Below are 17,927 nucleotides of genomic sequence, written 5' to 3'. Positions count from 1 at the left end.
GTGACGACATTGATCTGTCGGTTCATGGTGAGGGATGAGTCGAGTACGATACCGAGGTTTTCTGGCATGGTTCGAGGGGGTCGGTGGGCTTCTGAGTGCTGTTGGCCACCAGGTGTTGTCCCATACTGAAGGGGTGGTTCCGAAGACAAGGACTTCTGTCTTCTCGGCGTTGAGCTTGAGGCAGCTGTTGGTCATCCAGACAGCGACCTCCTGCATTCCTTTCTGGACGTTGAGTCTAGCGGTGGAGGGGTCTTTGGTGAGGGAGAGGATGAGCTGGGTGTCGTCAGCATGGTAGATGATGTTAAGGCCATGTTGTTGGATGATGGCGGCGACGGGGGCCATGTAGATGTTGAAGAGGGTTGGGCTCAGCGATGATCCCTGTGGGAGTCCGCAGGTGATTTCCGTGGGATGGGAGAGGAAGGGGTTAGTCTGATTCTTTGGCTACTTCCGGTGAGGAATGATCACATCCAGTCTAGGGCTGGCCCTTGTATGTCTGCGTCGTGTAGTCTGGCGACGAGTGTGCGGTGGGAGACGGTGTTAAAGGCTGCTGATAGGTCGAGTAGAGGGAGGGCTGTGGAGTAGCCTTGGTCCAGGAGGGTGCGGATGTCATCTGTGGCAGCGAAGAGGGCGGTCTCTGTGCTGTGGTTGCTTTGGAATCTAGATTGGGACAGGTCGAGGATGACATTGCCTTCGATGAATCGTGACTGTACCCTGTTGACTGTTTTCTCTGCAACTTTGGCCGCGAAGGGGAGGAGCGAGATGGGCCAGTAGTTCTTGAGGTCATGGGGTCAGCTGTCGGCTTCTTGAGCAGGTAGGAGTGTTCTGCTTAATTCAGATACTCTGTCCATCACCACCCCCCTTTTCTGAATCGTTTTGGCCACTATAGGAGTGGAAGGGTATGCTCAGACATGAGTCCCTTGCTCACTGCACCATCAGGATTGAAGCAAGCCGGGCCGAAGACGGCTGTAATGCCAGAAACCGGTCCCCGGAAGCTTGTTTCCTTTCCAGTAAAGAATTGGCTTGGTAGTTTGGTCTGCCCTGTTCCCAAGATGCACTGGGCCAGGGACAGACTAATTTGCATGTAGCCAGGTTCTGAACTGGGATGGTGCAGTGAGCTAAAAAACGGTGATGGATCAAGCCCTGATCTTTTGACTGGGTAGGAGTGTTCTGCTTAATTCAGATACTCTGTCCATCACCACCCCCCTTTTCTGAATGGCTTCTTGAGCAGGGGCCTGACTTCTGCTCGTTTCCAGTCATCTGGGAAGGTGCCTGTTTCGAGGGTGTGTTGTAGTTCGTGTGCGATGGCGGTGGTGGCTCTGTGGTAGATGTGTGGGGGGCAGGGGTCGGTGGGGCCCTTGAGTGGTTGCCTTTCATAGTTGAGGTGGTGTCTCAGCTTTGATCAGCATCCATGTGGAGATCGTGGGCTGGATGGTGCATCTGGGGGGGCGGCTGTGGCGTCAGGTGGAAGGTCGATGACGTTGTCGTAGAGGTTTTAGAGGTGGAAGTAGGTTCCAAGCTTGTCGCAGAGGTCTTGGCACGGGGTGATGTCTGTGGCTTCGCTGCAAGGTTTGGTGAATTCCTGGATGACAGTGAAGAGTTCCTTAGAGTTGGTGGATTTGGAGAGGATTTTGGTGTGGAAGAAGGTCCTCTTGGTGGTTCTGATTGGGTTGCGGTAGTCTGTCATGGCATCCTTGTAGATGGTGTGGTTTTCGAATGTCTTGGTGTTTCTCCAGTTCTTCTCCAGGCATCTGCAGGTGCATCTGGCTTCTTGGAGGTCGGTGGTGAACCAGGCGGCTTTCCTGGGGCGCTGCTTGTTGGGGTTGCGTAGCGGGGTGAGCTCATCCGCGCATTTAGAGATCCAGGTGTGGAGTTCTCAGGCTGCGATGTTGGCATTGGATGACGAAGTGTGGTTGTTTCGGGTGAGGGCAGACTTGAGTTGGACGTCGGTGACCTTGCTCCAGTTCCTTTGTGGTGGGCGTGGGGCTGGTTTGGGTGCCCTGGGTTTGTCGACTGTGAAATATACGCAGTAGTGGTCGGTCCATGGGGTTTGCATTATGTGGCTGAAGTGAACGCTGTTACCTGCTGTGAAGATGGGGTCGAGGGCGTGTCCTGCCCTGTGGATCGGTGTGGAGATGAGTTGTTTGAGTCAGATGTTGGCAACGTTGTCATGAAGGGTGGTGGAGTTGGGGTCGCTGTTGACAGGAGAGGGCCGTCCGAGTCCTGCAGCAGGGTGTTCTAGAAAAGAAAATCTGATTTAGATCAATTTGCATCTCTTTTGAAATGATGGGAAGCTATTTCTTTTATAGACTTAAACCTAGACATCCTTTGTGGGGTTTTTGGCTTCCAGTCCTGGATTTTTGGTGGAACGCTTCTGTTACTCCTATATTTGTGGGCCCTCTTTTAGGTGTGATGCCTTGGAAAGGGATTACTGGGAGCCTGACCCCTTTTTTGTGCGCCTCTGGGATATTGACACTTTTTGCAGGCCTATCCATGGAACACTGGGTACTGTGGGAGGAAGTGTAAACTACTGTGGGTTGCACTGGTCATCATTTATAACATTGATGCCAGCTCCATTTGGTTGGTGAGTGCAGCACTTGTTTGCCAGTGTTACACCACCCACCGGCCTGGCGGAGGCAAACCGTCTGACATCACAAGCCCAAATCCCCCCCGCCATATTAGGATGGCGGAGGGGAAGGCGGCGGTGAAAAACACCGCACGCCTGTTTTCCGCCCCGGTCGCCTTTGCGACCGGGGCGGAAAACGAGTAACATGGAGGCTGTGTCTGTTAGACACCGCCCGCCACATTACTATGGGCTTTTTTCAATGCCTTTCCGTGGCGGCAACGCCGCCACGGAAAGGCATGCGATGTTCACTCTGGGGGCCCCCTGTGGGCCCCCAGAGTGAAGGCCAAAGGGGGGTCGCACACGGGGGGGGTACCCCCCTGCCTTTGCATAATCGAAGAGGCAGGCACCGCGCGGTGCCTGCCGCTTCGATTGTGCAAAGGCGTGCTTTTGTTTTTTAACATTGTGGCGGGCGGTGCAGTGACCACCGCCCGCCACAATGTTAAATTGAGGAATGCGCTCGCCACTGTGGCGGGCGCATCCTAATGGCAATGTCGGGATCCCCGCCCTTTCGGCGGGTGGTCCCGATTTCCGCTAGGGTGGCGGGCGGGCAAAGCCTGCCCGCCATCCTAATGGGGCCCCAAGTCTTTACACGGGGGAGAGTATCTATACCTCTTTCACATTAGATCTATAATAACACATCACTTAGTTTCTTAAATGAGAATGAAAAATGTGAGATAAAACCATAAAGTATAGATCTGGGGTGTGATCTGTGAGGAGTTGCATGGAAAAGTTATATTTGCACTGCAAGAGAAATACTACTAATATCAGAACAAAGAGAATACTGGTATGCAGAATTAGGGAACCACGATTTTCGCTGGACAGTGAAACTGACCATTTCCAAGGCAGTGGTCACAGACCAATCTGGCTTGGTGTTGGTAACAAGTGAGCTGCCCTTTTCATCAAGGGCCACATAACTGCCACCAGCCGTCACTTTAACCTACATCCAAAATGTTGATCTCCTTGGCCTTTTATGTATCAGAGTGGTACACAACATGAACTGGATATAATAAAACAATCACACGAAAAGCAAAATACAACAACTGGGAATCTCAACTAAATTACATATAAACTCTTATTAAAACAACCCGGGATGAAGGCTTCATTTAAATCAGCTAATCTGTACTTATATAACAACAGTGGGCATGCCTGCTGGAAATTTAGGAACAGCAGTTCTTGTTAAACAGAAAGTACTGGAGGGCAGAGCATTTGTGCATTTTAAGGCAGTGCATAAATGAAACTGCATGGCATGCCAGAAGTTTTTACGTGGCCCGGGGCCCAACCAATTGAGGGCCCTCTTGGCTGATGTAGTAAGTACATATTTCTAAGTGTTAATAAGGAGAAAATATAGCATCTGGCGCCATCTAGTGACAGAGTGCCGCACAAGCTACCACATGTTTTACTGTAGGACCGCAGCAGGAAACTGTGGCTTAGGGCATAACACCCCCTCCTCCACACGACCCTCCGGGAAGTACCCAAGGAACTTCACCAAACTTCTGTTGGTGGTCTGATACTTTTATGGAATACTTTATATATGCAAAATCTGTTGAGGATATGTGGTGATCTTTTAGAAAGTTGGATCTTAGCTGGTATCCTCGAATGCTTTATTTCCGCTAAGAGTTCATGTGCGGTTCACTGTACGGTTGTATAGGTCTGGGTGGTAAATTCCGTTCCGCTCGCGGAATTTGGGTAATTTCGCGTTCCGCAGAGAACGCGGAATTGCCCAAAAATCTGCGATCCACGGCTTTGCGAAATTTTTTACTTGTTCGCGCTTTCAAAATGTGTGTTCGCAAGATATCTCTCCCTGAGCACGCAAACAGCGTTCGCGAACAGGAAAAAAGCATTGCGAACGGGCGGAACAAGCAATTCTACATGTTCGCAGAACTTTTGCGTGCTCGCGGAGTTTTGTACGGCCCCGCAGAGCTTTGCGTAGCACAACTACGCAAATTACGCCCACCTTAATAAGGAGTTCAAGGGGGTGGTCTCAACGAATGAGTAGTCATTGTCTAGGATGTGTATCTTTGCTTTATCCTGTGTATCAGCTAATGATAGGTTTTAAATGTTGTGTAATTTTGTAGAAACTGTTTATTTTTGCATATGCGATGGAATTGCTGTTCGCATATTCTATTTGCAATAAAACCACCTTTCTATTTTGCATAGCAAGGCAATATATTTTGTTTTCCAGCCCTCGTTTCTGAGTTAGACTGAAACTGAAACTTCATCAGTAAATACACAACAAGGGCCTGAGTCACAAAGGCCAGGCTAAAACCCGTGAAAGTCTATTCCTGTGTTTTTTCTCCTAAAACTGCAGTACTTTTATACAATTATAGTTTTTATTACAACCGCCACAGGTCGATTTTAAAAGATATATGCTCATATCAGTCACACCTAGGAGTGGAAATACCTTAATTTAATGATTCGCAGAATGTCAATTTGCGCTCACGCATCGGTCACCTCAGATGAGGAATTCCCCATAATTGTGAATGTTTCTGTGAGAGGAAATGTACGACCTTGTGTTGGTTTCTGTACTCCCAGGTTGTGGGCACTTGCCAGTTGTTGGGCACCCATCTTGCAAGATCATGGCCTTCGCACAGTCCCCTCCTTGGAAACTTTCAAAAATGTTCTGCTTTCAAAGGGAAGAGTACATCTGTTTTCAGGTACTTCAAGGGCCCAGAAAACCCCTCGAATTAATGGGAAGGTAGGCACAGTCTCCATGGAATCTGCAACAGTCAGAAGTGTGGTTACAGGAGACTATTTGGAATTATTTGAGAATTACAAAAAATGTTTGCCACTTACACAAGCGTTAGGGAAAAGCCAGCATTCGGTATATTTTCGTCTTTTTATAAGTATGAGGCTTAAACAATCTTATTTGTGAAATCATACAACTGTTTTAGAATCCCAGACGTGCCCCAGCTTTACGAAATTACTCACACGGACTTTCCACCAGGTGAAAAACATGGATGAGTAATTGTTTTGGAAAGGTGCGCTAGGACATGTAACTTCTATGTTTTTTCCGTATTCAGAAACCTCTGCTCCACCTCGCTTCTCCTTTCCACCATTGTGGGCACTTACCCACACCCTTTACAGGAGTAAACCTGCATGTGTTCCCAAGGTTAGGCCTGCAACTCATGCCAGGGTTAGACCAACCCGCAAACCATTTGTAAATGCCAAGCGCCGAGACACCGGAAGGTATTTGCGCGCTCTAGAAATTTTAAAAATAAATAAATAAATAAATAAAATAAATAAATAAATACCCACAAACGTATGGTTTTCCCTCCACTAGCGACACAAAAACAAAACAAAGGAAAGCCCACCGTATAGGCCATTTTTCTACTGTCGTAGGTGCAATTAACAGTCGTAAAATTTCACAAATCACGTCAGTCCGATTAGAGAATTTAACAATCGCAAATTGCTTTTTTTTGCACACATATGATAAGTAATACTTAGATAGGCATCGGTATTATGCCATATCTCATTTTATTCCCACAACCATTATTAAATGTGGTACTTCAGACGCTCAACTGCGTTTTTGAAATCATATTTGAATGCACAATAAAAGCGTAGCTTAGCTCAGAACACCACAGTCTGATTTTAATGGAGGAAACCAGTCGAGAAATAAAGCTGCTCTGTGGGCAGGCACAGTGTGTAACACTTTGTTCTGATGTTAGATTAAAATCTGGCAGAGCCCTGTTAATATTTTCTGCAAAGGAAAATATGATTGCAAAAACCACAAGGGGTTATCAAGGAGTAAACAGAAATGTGGAGTTAGTGAAAGGCAGCACAGCTTCAAAAGGGACTGAATGTTGCTCAGAACATGTGCTCTAGACATTGAAAAGGCTCTGTTCAACATGGGTCTATTAGACCTGGGTGCAGGTGTTAAACATGAGGGGCGGGCCTGCATGGATTACACCTGCGCCAATGCAACTTCGCAGGGGCGTTTCTTGATTATGAAGATTACACCGGGGCAATTTTGCACCACTATTTGCACCAACGTTTGAACCAAACAACTTGTGCAAAATATTGTTTATGTTCTGGTTATTTGGTGCAAATTCTTTTCTTGCTGCAGTAAGGCACTGCATGTCCTTGCAAATGCACCGGCACCAGAGCGATCCTTGTGATCCACTAACGCTTGTGCAAGTTGCGTTGGGCCATTCAGATGCCTCTCGCCGCTTGATTGCGATGCTGCTAGTCCTTGCCAGGCGTAGGGTGGCCATGTGCTGGGGTCGCAGACTGGCGCCTAAATTTGATCACTGGCTGGAAGACACCTCGAGGTGCCAGACTTTGCTGTCGGAATTTTGGGATTTACTACCCGCGAGGTCTCGTCCTATTGACATATGGGGACTCTTGGTGACATACCTCCACTCTGGAGCTCCTTCAACAGTAGCGGTCGGCAGTAGGAGTTGCTGCAGGGCGGTGACGTGGGCAGGGGGAGGGGCAGGGTGGGGGTAGTAATGTATGGATTACAGAGTTTTACAGGTAAGTAAACATTTAAATAAAAAAAACGAATTTCGTTGCGTGCACTGCATCACCAAATGTGATGCAGTTCGCGCAACGGAATTCGTTTTATTTATTTAAATGTTTACTTACCTGTAAAACTCCGTAATCCATACATTACTACCCCCCACCTTGCCCCTCCCCCTGCCCACGTCACCGCCCTGCAGTAACTCCTACTGCCGACTGCTACTGTCCTTCAAGTGGTTCTGCCTCTTCCGCGCTCCCTGCCGGCACCCCGCCAGTGGCGGCCGCCAGTGCTGGTCAGTAATTGCTTCCCTTTATCCTTTTGCCTCCCCGTCTGCTGCGCTGTCCATTATCGCTGTAGCTGCGCCCGCAACCCCTCTTGGGGGAGGGACAAACTGGGTAACTTTGTTCTCATAACAGCATCACACAGAATTTGTTTTTGGCAGGTGAGAGTGTCTTTTCAATTATGATGCTTGACTTGGAACTTCCCGTGTAAATTGATCTGATCTGACACAAACTGTAATGTGTTTGCTTTGAATTTCCTTAATAAAGGGTTTGAAAATGAAACAAACAAAAAAAAAGTTGCATTGGGCCAGGTGGAGACTAATTGATTTACCTCCTTTATTTCTTTATCTATCATGATCTTCTCAATTGTCCAATTATTGCTTCCCTTCTGTGTGTTTGCCTACCCTATGAGCTCGGAGTTTGACGTGTGACTGTAGCAATGCAGCTGTATATTTAAGTAGAGACAGCAGAAACATAGGGCTACCAAAATATTGTGGCCTACATTTCGAGGACCAAAATATTGAGAAGGGAAGTGCATATAGGTCAGTATAGATTTACTATTTTTAACTCCTTATCTAGGTACATTGAAGATATATTTCATCGGGGTGCCTGTAAATGTGGAGTTAGGTACAGTAAACCTATCAATACTTACATACTCACTGTGTTGATGTTTAGGTCCTTGATGGATGGAATGCTGAACAATGTAAACATTCACCCCCGGGTAACAAAGATCTGGGTTTACTCCCTCGTTCTTTTGCTCACTATGCCAGCCCAGTTTGGACCCAGCCATATGCAAATCAGTCTTGACCCTGCTCCTCATGGGAACAGTCCAGCAGTGCTGGATTGGGAATGCAAACCAGCCCTGGCAATTGAGTCAGACCAGCCATTGGGGGTGGGAGGCGGGTGCTGGTGGGTAACTCTGCTGCTGCTTTCTGTACAGGGGGCTGATATTGGAGCACTGCTGTAAAACTGGCTCTCTGTACAAAAAACAGACCCACCGGTCCAAAACCGGCCACCACCCTCCAACCCACCGGGAAAACGGCCTGTCCGACCCTACAGTCCAGCCTGAACTGCCAAGCCTGGTAGCGTAATATTCTGGGGTTGCTATTGGGGTGGGATACCATGTAACGCTTTACAACCCGCCCAAATAATACTCAATGCCCTTAAGCGTAGAGACAGATTCATGAGACTGCTGGTTAAGTTTCCTATCGCCTACCATCGAATGGCAAGGGCGAGATTGTCTAAAGTGTTCCTAAAAGTATGAAACTTTCCGATAAGGGAAACAATTAACATAATACAATGTTTTTCAATATTATCCCTCTTTTCCAGGTTATCATGGGCTGTATTGCGAAGAAGAGTATAATGAATGTCTCTCTACGCCCTGCCAGAACGGGGCCACCTGCAAAGACCTTGCCAATGGCTATGAGTGCACATGTCTTTCTGAGTATGAAGGTAAGAAGAGAGTTGAACCACAAATTAGTTATTGTTTAACAATATTGAATGTCATTGGCATTTGTATGATGTATATGCTACCATTTGTGTGGCCTGGAAGTGACTTTCCAAAGGTCTGAGGTTTCCAACATATAATTCTGCTTTCAATGGGACACAACCAATCATGTGAGCTTGAATTGTATGCTGGTAAGTATTCTTGGTGTTCGATGGGTGAGACCAGAAGGTTTGTACCACATTGCTTATGCGTTGTCTTGTAAGAGGGACATAACCAATTTCCCAGAAGACGTATATGCATGAAAATGTCAGTTGGGTGCTGTGACATCCAAATAAAGACATATTTGGGCTGTTTGGGGCTGAGCAGGACTTCTGTTTAAAGCAGTTCTCTTGCATGCTATGCATGCTAGCCTTGGATTGCCTTGATTGGGGGTGTTGTTGGGGGTGTTGTTGTGAGCGCTGCCATACCCAACTGTATGTTAAATATGTGTCCGTTGGATATGAATTATTTCTGAAGTGTACTCTTTGATGTTGTGTAAGGGATGTGCGATTAGAGATGCATGTTGTAGTGGGTACGGTGATACCCAACTATATGACATATTTGTGCTGTGCTTGGTGTTTGTTCTTCTTTCTGTCAGATGTGTTCATTGGAGAGTTAGTGTGTATTCTTGATGCTCAGAATGTTATGTTATGTTATGTTAGTATTTTTTATAAGGCGCACAGCTGCCCCAGCCAAGGGGCGTCCCGGTGCCTGATCAGGTACCACAACATAACAAATCGGTGCTGGGAAAGACAAGAAGAAATCATTCAACAGTTGGAAACAAAAAAGATTTTATGGCGCGCCTGAAAGGAGTGAGACTGTTCAGGGCTCGAATGTGGGCGGGGAGGGAATTCCACAATCCAGCCGCTAATACTTTAAAAGAGCGACCTCCCATCCTACTAAGTCTGAACCGTGTATTAACCGCCAGATGGAGAGATTCCGATCTGAGGGACCGCGTAGGGACATAGGGGGAGACAAGCTTAGCAAGGGCTGGAGGAGAAGAAAGCTTCAAGATTTTAAATGTCAGGCAGAGAGCCTTAAATTTAATTCTCTGTCTGACCGGCAGCCAGTGGAGAGAAGTCAAAACTGCAGAGACAGAACACCGTCTAGGGAGGCCAACGATGGCACGTGCCGCGGCATTCTGCACCCTTTGCAGTCTAGTGGCTTCTGCCTGATTCACTCCAAGCAGCAGCGCACTCCCGTAGTCCAGCCGCGAGAGAATGGAGGCTTGGACCACCAGTTGCCGAGTAGGGGGGTCGAAGAATTTGAGGACCGGTCTCAGCCCTCGCAGAATACCATAGCAGGTAGCTGCAACCTTCTTCGTATGGCTGGTGAAGGAGAGTGTAGGATCCAGCCAAACCCCCAAGTTCTTAACTTCGGCAGCTGGAATGGGAGTCACCCCCAATTCTGGAGGCCACCACTGATCTCCCCAAAGCTCCGCCTGTTTTCCTAAAATCAGGACCTCGTTTTTTTTGGCATTTAGCTGCAAACATTTGCTTGCATCCAATTTGCCACGGCTATAAGTCCCGCACGGAATCTGGGAGCGATCACCTCAGGATCACCGCTGAGTGTCACCGCCAGCTGCGTGTCGTCGGCATACGATGTCATGGTAAGGCCACATTGCCTGACGACTGCAGCCAGCGGTTTCACATATAGGTTGAACAGGGTGGGGCTCAACGCAGAGCCCTGCGGAACCCCCAGCCCCAGCGGATGAAACGAGGACTGACCAGGTGGAATAGCCACTTTAAAAAACCGGTCCGAAAGGAAAGAGTGAAACCATTGGAGAGCGGACCCCTCAATTCCCACTTCCTCCAACCGCCGCATCAGGATATCATGAGACACCGTATCAAACGCGGCGCTCAGATCTAACAAAAGGAGCGCCGCTGTTTGGCCAGCATCTAGCACCGTTCGCAAGTGCTCGATCATAAAGAGCAGTGCGGTTTCGGTGCTGTGTTGTGCCCGAAAACCATTCTGAGTCTCGTCTAGAATGTTATTACGAGAAAAGTGAGCAGACAGAATGGAGTTCACATGTGCCTCAGTAACCTTAGCGGGCCAAGGCAGAAGGGAGATGGGACGATAGTTTTCTGGTAATAGGGGGTCCAAATTAGGCTTCTTTAAAATTGGGCTAACCACTGCCTGCTTCCAGGAGGAGGGGACCACACCCGAAGTAAGCGATAAATTGATCAGATCTAATATAGGCTCACGACATCGGGGGGGAAGAAGTTTAAATAGCTCTGGCTTCAACGGATCTAATGGAGATCCGGATTTAATTTTGAGGCTCAGAGTATCAAAAGCCTCATCAGACATTACTGGCAGGGAGGACAGGGTGTCATAAATCGTAGCCGTCACACCAGTTTGCTCAGTATCAGGCACAGATGACGTAAATCCTCGATAGATTGCCTGCACTTTCTCCACGAAAAAGGATGCCAAACTTTCACAGTGAGAGTCCGTGCAGATTTCCACCGAGGTGGCCCGTTTCCCCAAAAGGTCTTTAAGAACCTTAAAAATTAATTTAGATGGATTGGGGTTATTCTGGAACTCAGAGGCGTAGTAGGCGGCCCGAGTTTGACAGATTGTCCTGTGGTAGATCTTAAGCTGGGCAAAATACAAAGATTTCGAGGTAGGATCAAAGGATTTCCTCCACGCCCTCTCAGCTCGCCGGCACGTTCTCTTAAGCTCGGCAAGAGTGTTATTATACCAAGGGCTGGGAACTTTCGCGTGACATTTCGACCAGCGCAACGGTATAACAGAATCAAGGGCGGCTAAGACCCAATTACAAAATTGCTCATATCCTTGTTCCACATTCAGCAAAATGCCCAGGGGCTGCGCCTCCAAGAGCTTAAAGAACTCCTCCAGTTTGAGCTTATGCCAATTTCTTTTAAGGATCAGTCTGTCCACAGGTTTGAATTGAGGGTCAGCTATAGAACATGAAACTTTAACCAAAAGATGATCAGTCCAGCCTACCACCATCGGGTCGGAAGCCGTAGCTCGCTCCAGTGTGGTAAAAAAGGGGTCAAGGATGTGACCTCCTATGTGGGTGGGAGAGGTAACAAGTTGGTTCAGTTGCATGGCTTCAAGGTCCGCTAGGAAGGTATTAATAGGTGCTAATGACCTCAGATCAAGATGAATATTGAGGTCGCCTACGATGTTAAAATTAGCACATCTTGAAGCTAAAGAGCTAACCACGTCGACAAGAGCAGCCTTGAAGACTGTATCATTCCCTGGCGGGCGGTAAATAAGCATACCGCTAAGAGTAAACTGATGACTGAAAGCTACCTTAAAAGAAGCGCTCTCACACGCTGGTAAGTCAAGAGCTTTCCATTCAGCCGGAAAGCAGGATTTTATCGCCATAGCTATGCCACCCCCTCTAGAAGTGCGGTTAAGGGTGAATACTGTATAATTAGGAGGGAATGCTAGATTGATTATTGCCGTGTCGGCATCCTGAAGCCAGGTCTCAGTGATAAAGATGAGGTCAGGAGAGTCCTTTTCGATCATATCACGTAAGGACTGATGGTGCTTGACCAACGATCTCACGTTCAGACTCCATATGCTAAGTGCACGCTCCGAGATATTAATACGAGTACTAGGGGCATTCCCTACCACTAGGCGCACCCCGGAGGGGGTATCAAGTGAAAAACTCCCACATGAACAGTCATAGGGGCCCGCTAGCGGGTGCATAGGATCATGACCACACCCCGCGAGCTTCGCTCTAATGGAAAGAAGAGTGGCGCGATTGTACCTGAGCGTCGAAGTACTCTGCATAGTGGTAAGAAAACAAAGAAAATTAAAAATAGTAAGTGCCACAGTCCTGACCCCGCGCCCGCTTCCCCACGCTTCCTCAACGCGGACGAGCGCAGACGGGCAGGACTCTGGCACGACTCCGGCTAAGCGACGGCGTCCCACTGCGCGGTCCCGCTGCGCGGGAGAGGACGACTTTAAGTATGGTTCTTGCAAAGAATTAGTCTTTGCAAGATCAACCAGTCTAGGCAATGATAAGCAAGTGGGCAATGTCTACAAAAGAAAGGTTGGCATAGAGAAAGCATGCAGGCTCTCAGGGGAGAGAGTCCTAAGCTGGGTAGGCCATTCACAGATAGAGTGGTTGAGGCAGCATCTGATAAGAAATTCTGGAAGAGTATCAGAACTGATGGGACGGAAGTGGATTCACTGTTGGGACAGAAGCTGACATAGCCTGCTGATACGGGAGAAGATCAGGATCTGCCTGGAAGAAAGGGAAGCAGGCACTGCCTAGATCAAGGAGGAAAATGACCTGCATGGAAGAGAAGTGGCAGCAGAGCTTTTATCCCCGCTGATGCTTGTTACATTTGTTTATTTGTTGGTGTTTGCTAGAGAGCGGCACGTCACTGTGTGGTTACTTCAAAGCACAAGCATGTGAGTAGGACACTGAGTAGGGAGACGGTTGTGTTAAACATCAAGATATTTTATTATTTGAAGGTTGCAGCACCTCACAGACAGAGGATATTTCCTAGTCCAGTCATCAAGGTGTGAATGTTAGGTCTTAGTTCTACTGTCTAAAGAAGCTACGAGTGCAGAGCAACATACTATGATAACACTGTTATGCACTTAAAGGGACTAGGCAGTTGCCTTCTTTCAACAGACATCTACTAGCTTTGTCAGAGATTTCCTTTGATATGATGCCTGATTTGTGGAGACTGTGACCATGACCAGAAAGAGATTCTACTTACCTCACTTTCTATTTAGATTGCAAAGTCCTATAAAGACTCCACGGCTGGACTGGAAACTTAAAACAGCCCTGGCAAAAATTCACATTTCAGCCCGCATGGGCAGACGTGCTAATGGGTGCTAGAACAAGAGCAACTCTTTCAAGTTGCAGCCGCGATCGGTAATGAGCACGATAATTCCTAGAGGCTGAAACCGGCCTCCCAAGGGTCAATACCGGCCTCCTGTAGCTCCAGCCTCCCGGGGAATTGCCCGCTTTCCCGGCTGGCCAGTCTGGCCTTGAAAAAGTCGATAGACCAGTGTTACAGAAAACATCAGTACTGAATTGTGGTTACTGACAGGCGCAGGTGAAGAGGATGGGTCTGGATCATGTTCCTTAAGTCTTTAGTGTAGTATTAGGGAAGCGAAGAAACACCCAGGCAATACACACTGGAAGTTTATGCATGAACAACCCAAACATGACTAGGGCTCCACTTTTATCTTCGGACTGTGCGCATTCACACATGAATGATGTGCGCTTACTCCATTCGACTACATGACACCCAACACACTGCCTTCCATTTATTCCAACTTTTCATGCCAATGACTCCATTTTGATGGCAGTATTCAACCTATAAATATACTGCGGAAGTTCTCTCAAATTTTAAAAATATTTTTTAAATTTTTAAACGAATCTGTGCATGCTTAAACCAAGCCTGAATTTATTTATAACAATGAAAGGGACATTGTAAAATGCTGCAGTGCACTCAAATTGTGCATCCTTCCAGGCGAGAACAAAAATGAACTTAACACACTTCACACGGAAATTGCTCCCCTGATTTTAGATTAGGTTCTACACATGAGGCAGTCATTTGAATTGAATAGTAGTGCAGAGTCCCATGAAGACTGAACACGACTGCAATGTTGGAAACAAATAAGTGGACATGCACACTACCTTCAGCTTGCATCTCAGTGCCTACCAAAGAAAAGTCTGAGATTTGGTCCTGTATCATTCTCCTATGTTTGGAGCAAGTTTACAACTTTTCACACCTACACAAAAATCCCAGGACCTCTCTAAAACATCTATATCAGCCAAACATGATCCAGAGTAACCCAACTGATCATATTTATGCATGTGAATTGTCTACCAGGTAAAACAGTTTTATGAGAAAATGAGACATACATGCACTAAAACATGTAATATTTTTCTCCATGGAGAAATCCCTTCCGCTTTACCACTATTTAAAATAGGGGTCAACCCTCCCCATTCCTGGCCTGGAAACACACTTTTTAGTTTACATTTATTCTTGCTGTTGACTGGACTCCCGCATGCATTTACACGTCAAGAAACTACTAAGAGGCGGTATGTTAATAACCTCAATTTCGAGGGATTCACCCACATTTGAAGGGAAACCTAATGAGAAACGCCCCTTAAACCACTCCAGCCCTTACCCTTAAACTTCATAATACAATTTGCCCCTCTGTTGGTTCTTCCACCTTAGTAATTACACTTTGGAAACATATAACTTCTACCAGATGGCATTTCATATATGGACACTTTTTTGTGCCCCTAAATTGCATTTAGGAGTGCAAAATATCCTTTGGATTGGGAACTGATATCGGCGTTGAGTTACTAACCTTCTCGGTGTCCCTTGAGAAATCCGACTTTCATAGATACAGAGAGGCAATGCTTATTTATCGTTCACGATTGCCTGTTCTCCCCTCTTTAATTCGGGCAGCCTCACATTTGAAAATCGTTCATGGCGGTTTTACATTTTTTTTTTTAAAGAATTGAATTTTCCTTTAAAACAATGTAAATAAAGACACAAAAAAGACAATGCAAAATGTAAAGTGTAAAAGAGATACAAAAATGTCAAGAAAAAAATAAATTACAAAGTACAATCCTCAACAATGCACAGCCACGTTAATCTAAAGAGCTGAAGACTGTAATTCCTGGCGTGTATCTCCTAAGAAGTCAGACTGCCAAAAGCATACCAATTGGACTTTGATTTTTAAGAATTCAGTCTGCCAAAAGCATATCAATTGGACTTTGATTTGGCCCTATTTTAAATGCACAATGTTCCTCATTTCGACTTGGAGAGCACTATTGGGAATTGCCTGCTGGACAGCATCCCAGATTTGGTTTGGTATCATGCCAATTTAGCAAGCTAAAGCAGTATTCCTGTTCAGCTAAACATTGTGTTTTTGTTTGCGTTTGTAAATGTACCCTTACTTGTGGGTGGCAGCTCGAATACCCATTCCACTCTCAAATCCTCTATCTCTCTTTAAATTCAAGTCCCTTTTATTAGTCATTTTTGTGAACTGAAATGCTTCTGGTTTATGCATAGAAGTTAGATCAGCTGTGCAAAGAAGAAATTGACAACACTTTATGCTGGAGTTTGAAACCATTTTACGCATTCTAATTCATTTACACCTGTGAGCACTTGGGAGTCACACCCAACATTTTAAACAAGCAAAAACTATCCGAGGTGAGCTTGTAAAAGCCTGTACTGTGCATGTATAAGGAATGAGATGTTGCATAAAAAAAATGCATATTATTTTTCCACTGGCCTTAAAAAAGTGTGTGTAAAATAGTTGGAAGTCTCAAATGATCCATGAGGGTGTGCATATCAGGATTCTGTCAGGTGTGGTTCTTGATTATTTGTAGTGATGTCGTTTAGGGATGATTGATGTAACCCTGTGGATCCTGTGGCAATGTGAGAAGCCTACTGCATTCCTAGCCAGTGTAAGCGTAGCTTAAGCAGGAATGTTCTGTTACTTTGGGATTGCCTGCCTGTGGATGTTGGCAGAGTAGGGAAAATCTGAGATGAGCTGGATGTCTGATCCAGGTGAAGCTTATCTTAAAACTCCTACTTGAAGACGAAACTTGTTTATCGTACTAAAGGACCTATACTGAACGGACTGGCCGCCGGCTTCTACATCCACATTCAGTTGTACATGACTCCACCTTCACAATTGATCACTGGCTGCTCATGGGAGCACCGGTCTCATCAGCTGAAATAACTCAGTATCTTCCCAGGACCCTAGTAGACCATTCCCTGAGATTCATGATCTGATTCATTCCACTAAAGCGCCTCTAGCAGAAGCTCTACTAACGGTGACTTTACTTAATGAGATATGTGAATCTATATGTGATATAAATCTGGGAACAGTGCAGTCCTTGGCCACTGTGTCACATGCTTTACTACTAATGTGAAGACGCAGGCTTAGATTTATTTCGATCTTACCATATACTGAGAACTTTCTGATGAAGAGGTTTTATATTTATTTTATATTTATTAAAATATGCTAGGACATGACAACATGCGGAGGGGTAGTGCCCTTTTCAAGGGTCATTAAGATGCACAATACTTCAAATACAATCCTAGTAGTCGAAGATAGTGCTTATAAATTAATAACGGATATCGATCACATTTTAGAGATCTTGGTCAACTACTTCTCATCTGTGTGCACTACCAAATTCAGGATATTAGATGTTGATATGGACAGCTATCTAGATGAGACCACTTTAACCTATGTGGACCAAGCACATAGGCAACCTATGGTTAAGCCAATATTAAGAACAGCGATTAAGATTTCTATTTCATCCCTTTCAAAGTACCATGAATAGACCTCCTGAAGGCTGACTAGTATAAATAGTTCCATGACATACTTGCTCCTAAGCTCCTGGCCTTATAACAAAAAGCTCTAGAGAGCTTCTCAATTGACTTCCTATCAAGCAATCAATCAAATAATCTTTAATATTAATCAGAGAATAAAATCCATAAAAATACAACCCTTATAAAATCAATAAATATCATACAAACGACTTAAAAAGGAAGAATTGTGATACATGATTGTATACAAAATTTAAAAATATTAAGTAATGGACCGAATACCCAGGTTCAATTTGAGATCTTATAAGCCATGCGGCATGCAAAAACTTAAAGGCAGAAAGGATATATATATATACTGGTGTTGGTTTTGCATATTCTTACAGTGTTGTTCCTCTAAAATACCCCAAGACCAACATAGAGGAGCAACCCACCTGGTTCTAGAATTTGAATAGGCAAAACAGAAAAACAGCACATGTTCCTCAGTTTCCTCTTGACAACAGTACACAGGGCACAATTTAGACTTAGTGATAGGAGGCAACCAAGAAAATGTAAAAGTACCTATTGGAAGGAACCCATATCTAAACTTAAGGTACAAACATCTTGAAAACAATGGTTTCATGTAATGTAGTATTCCTCATTCGTAAATTCACATTTCTGGAGCAGAAAACCTTGAGATTGATGACAAGTTCATCACAGGATGCACTTTTCTCCATTGTAAGTTACCAGTATCTATCCTTCGCCATGGCGACTTAAGATGAATGGTTAAGCCAAAGGTCTCTTAGAC

General features: G+C 45.7%; 1 protein-coding gene across 1 annotated transcript in view; it reads left to right on the top strand.

The window, feature by feature from the left end:
- DNER (delta/notch like EGF repeat containing) overlaps positions 1-17,927 on the top strand; it is a 1,147,135-nt gene that overhangs the window by 962,057 nt on the left and 167,151 nt on the right. Inside the window, exon 9 of the mRNA XM_078668148.1 lies at positions 8,693-8,815. Within this exon, the coding sequence (XP_078524274.1) occupies positions 8,693-8,815 (123 nt within the window). The remainder of the gene's footprint in view (positions 1-8,692; positions 8,816-17,927) is intronic.

This window comes from Lissotriton helveticus, chromosome 11 (genome assembly GCF_964261635.1).
Source record: "Lissotriton helveticus chromosome 11, aLisHel1.1, whole genome shotgun sequence".
NCBI classification, from domain to species: Eukaryota; Metazoa; Chordata; class Amphibia; order Caudata; family Salamandridae; genus Lissotriton; species Lissotriton helveticus.
The sequence above is the reverse complement of the archived record's forward strand: the minus strand, read 5'-3'. Positions and strand labels throughout refer to the sequence as shown.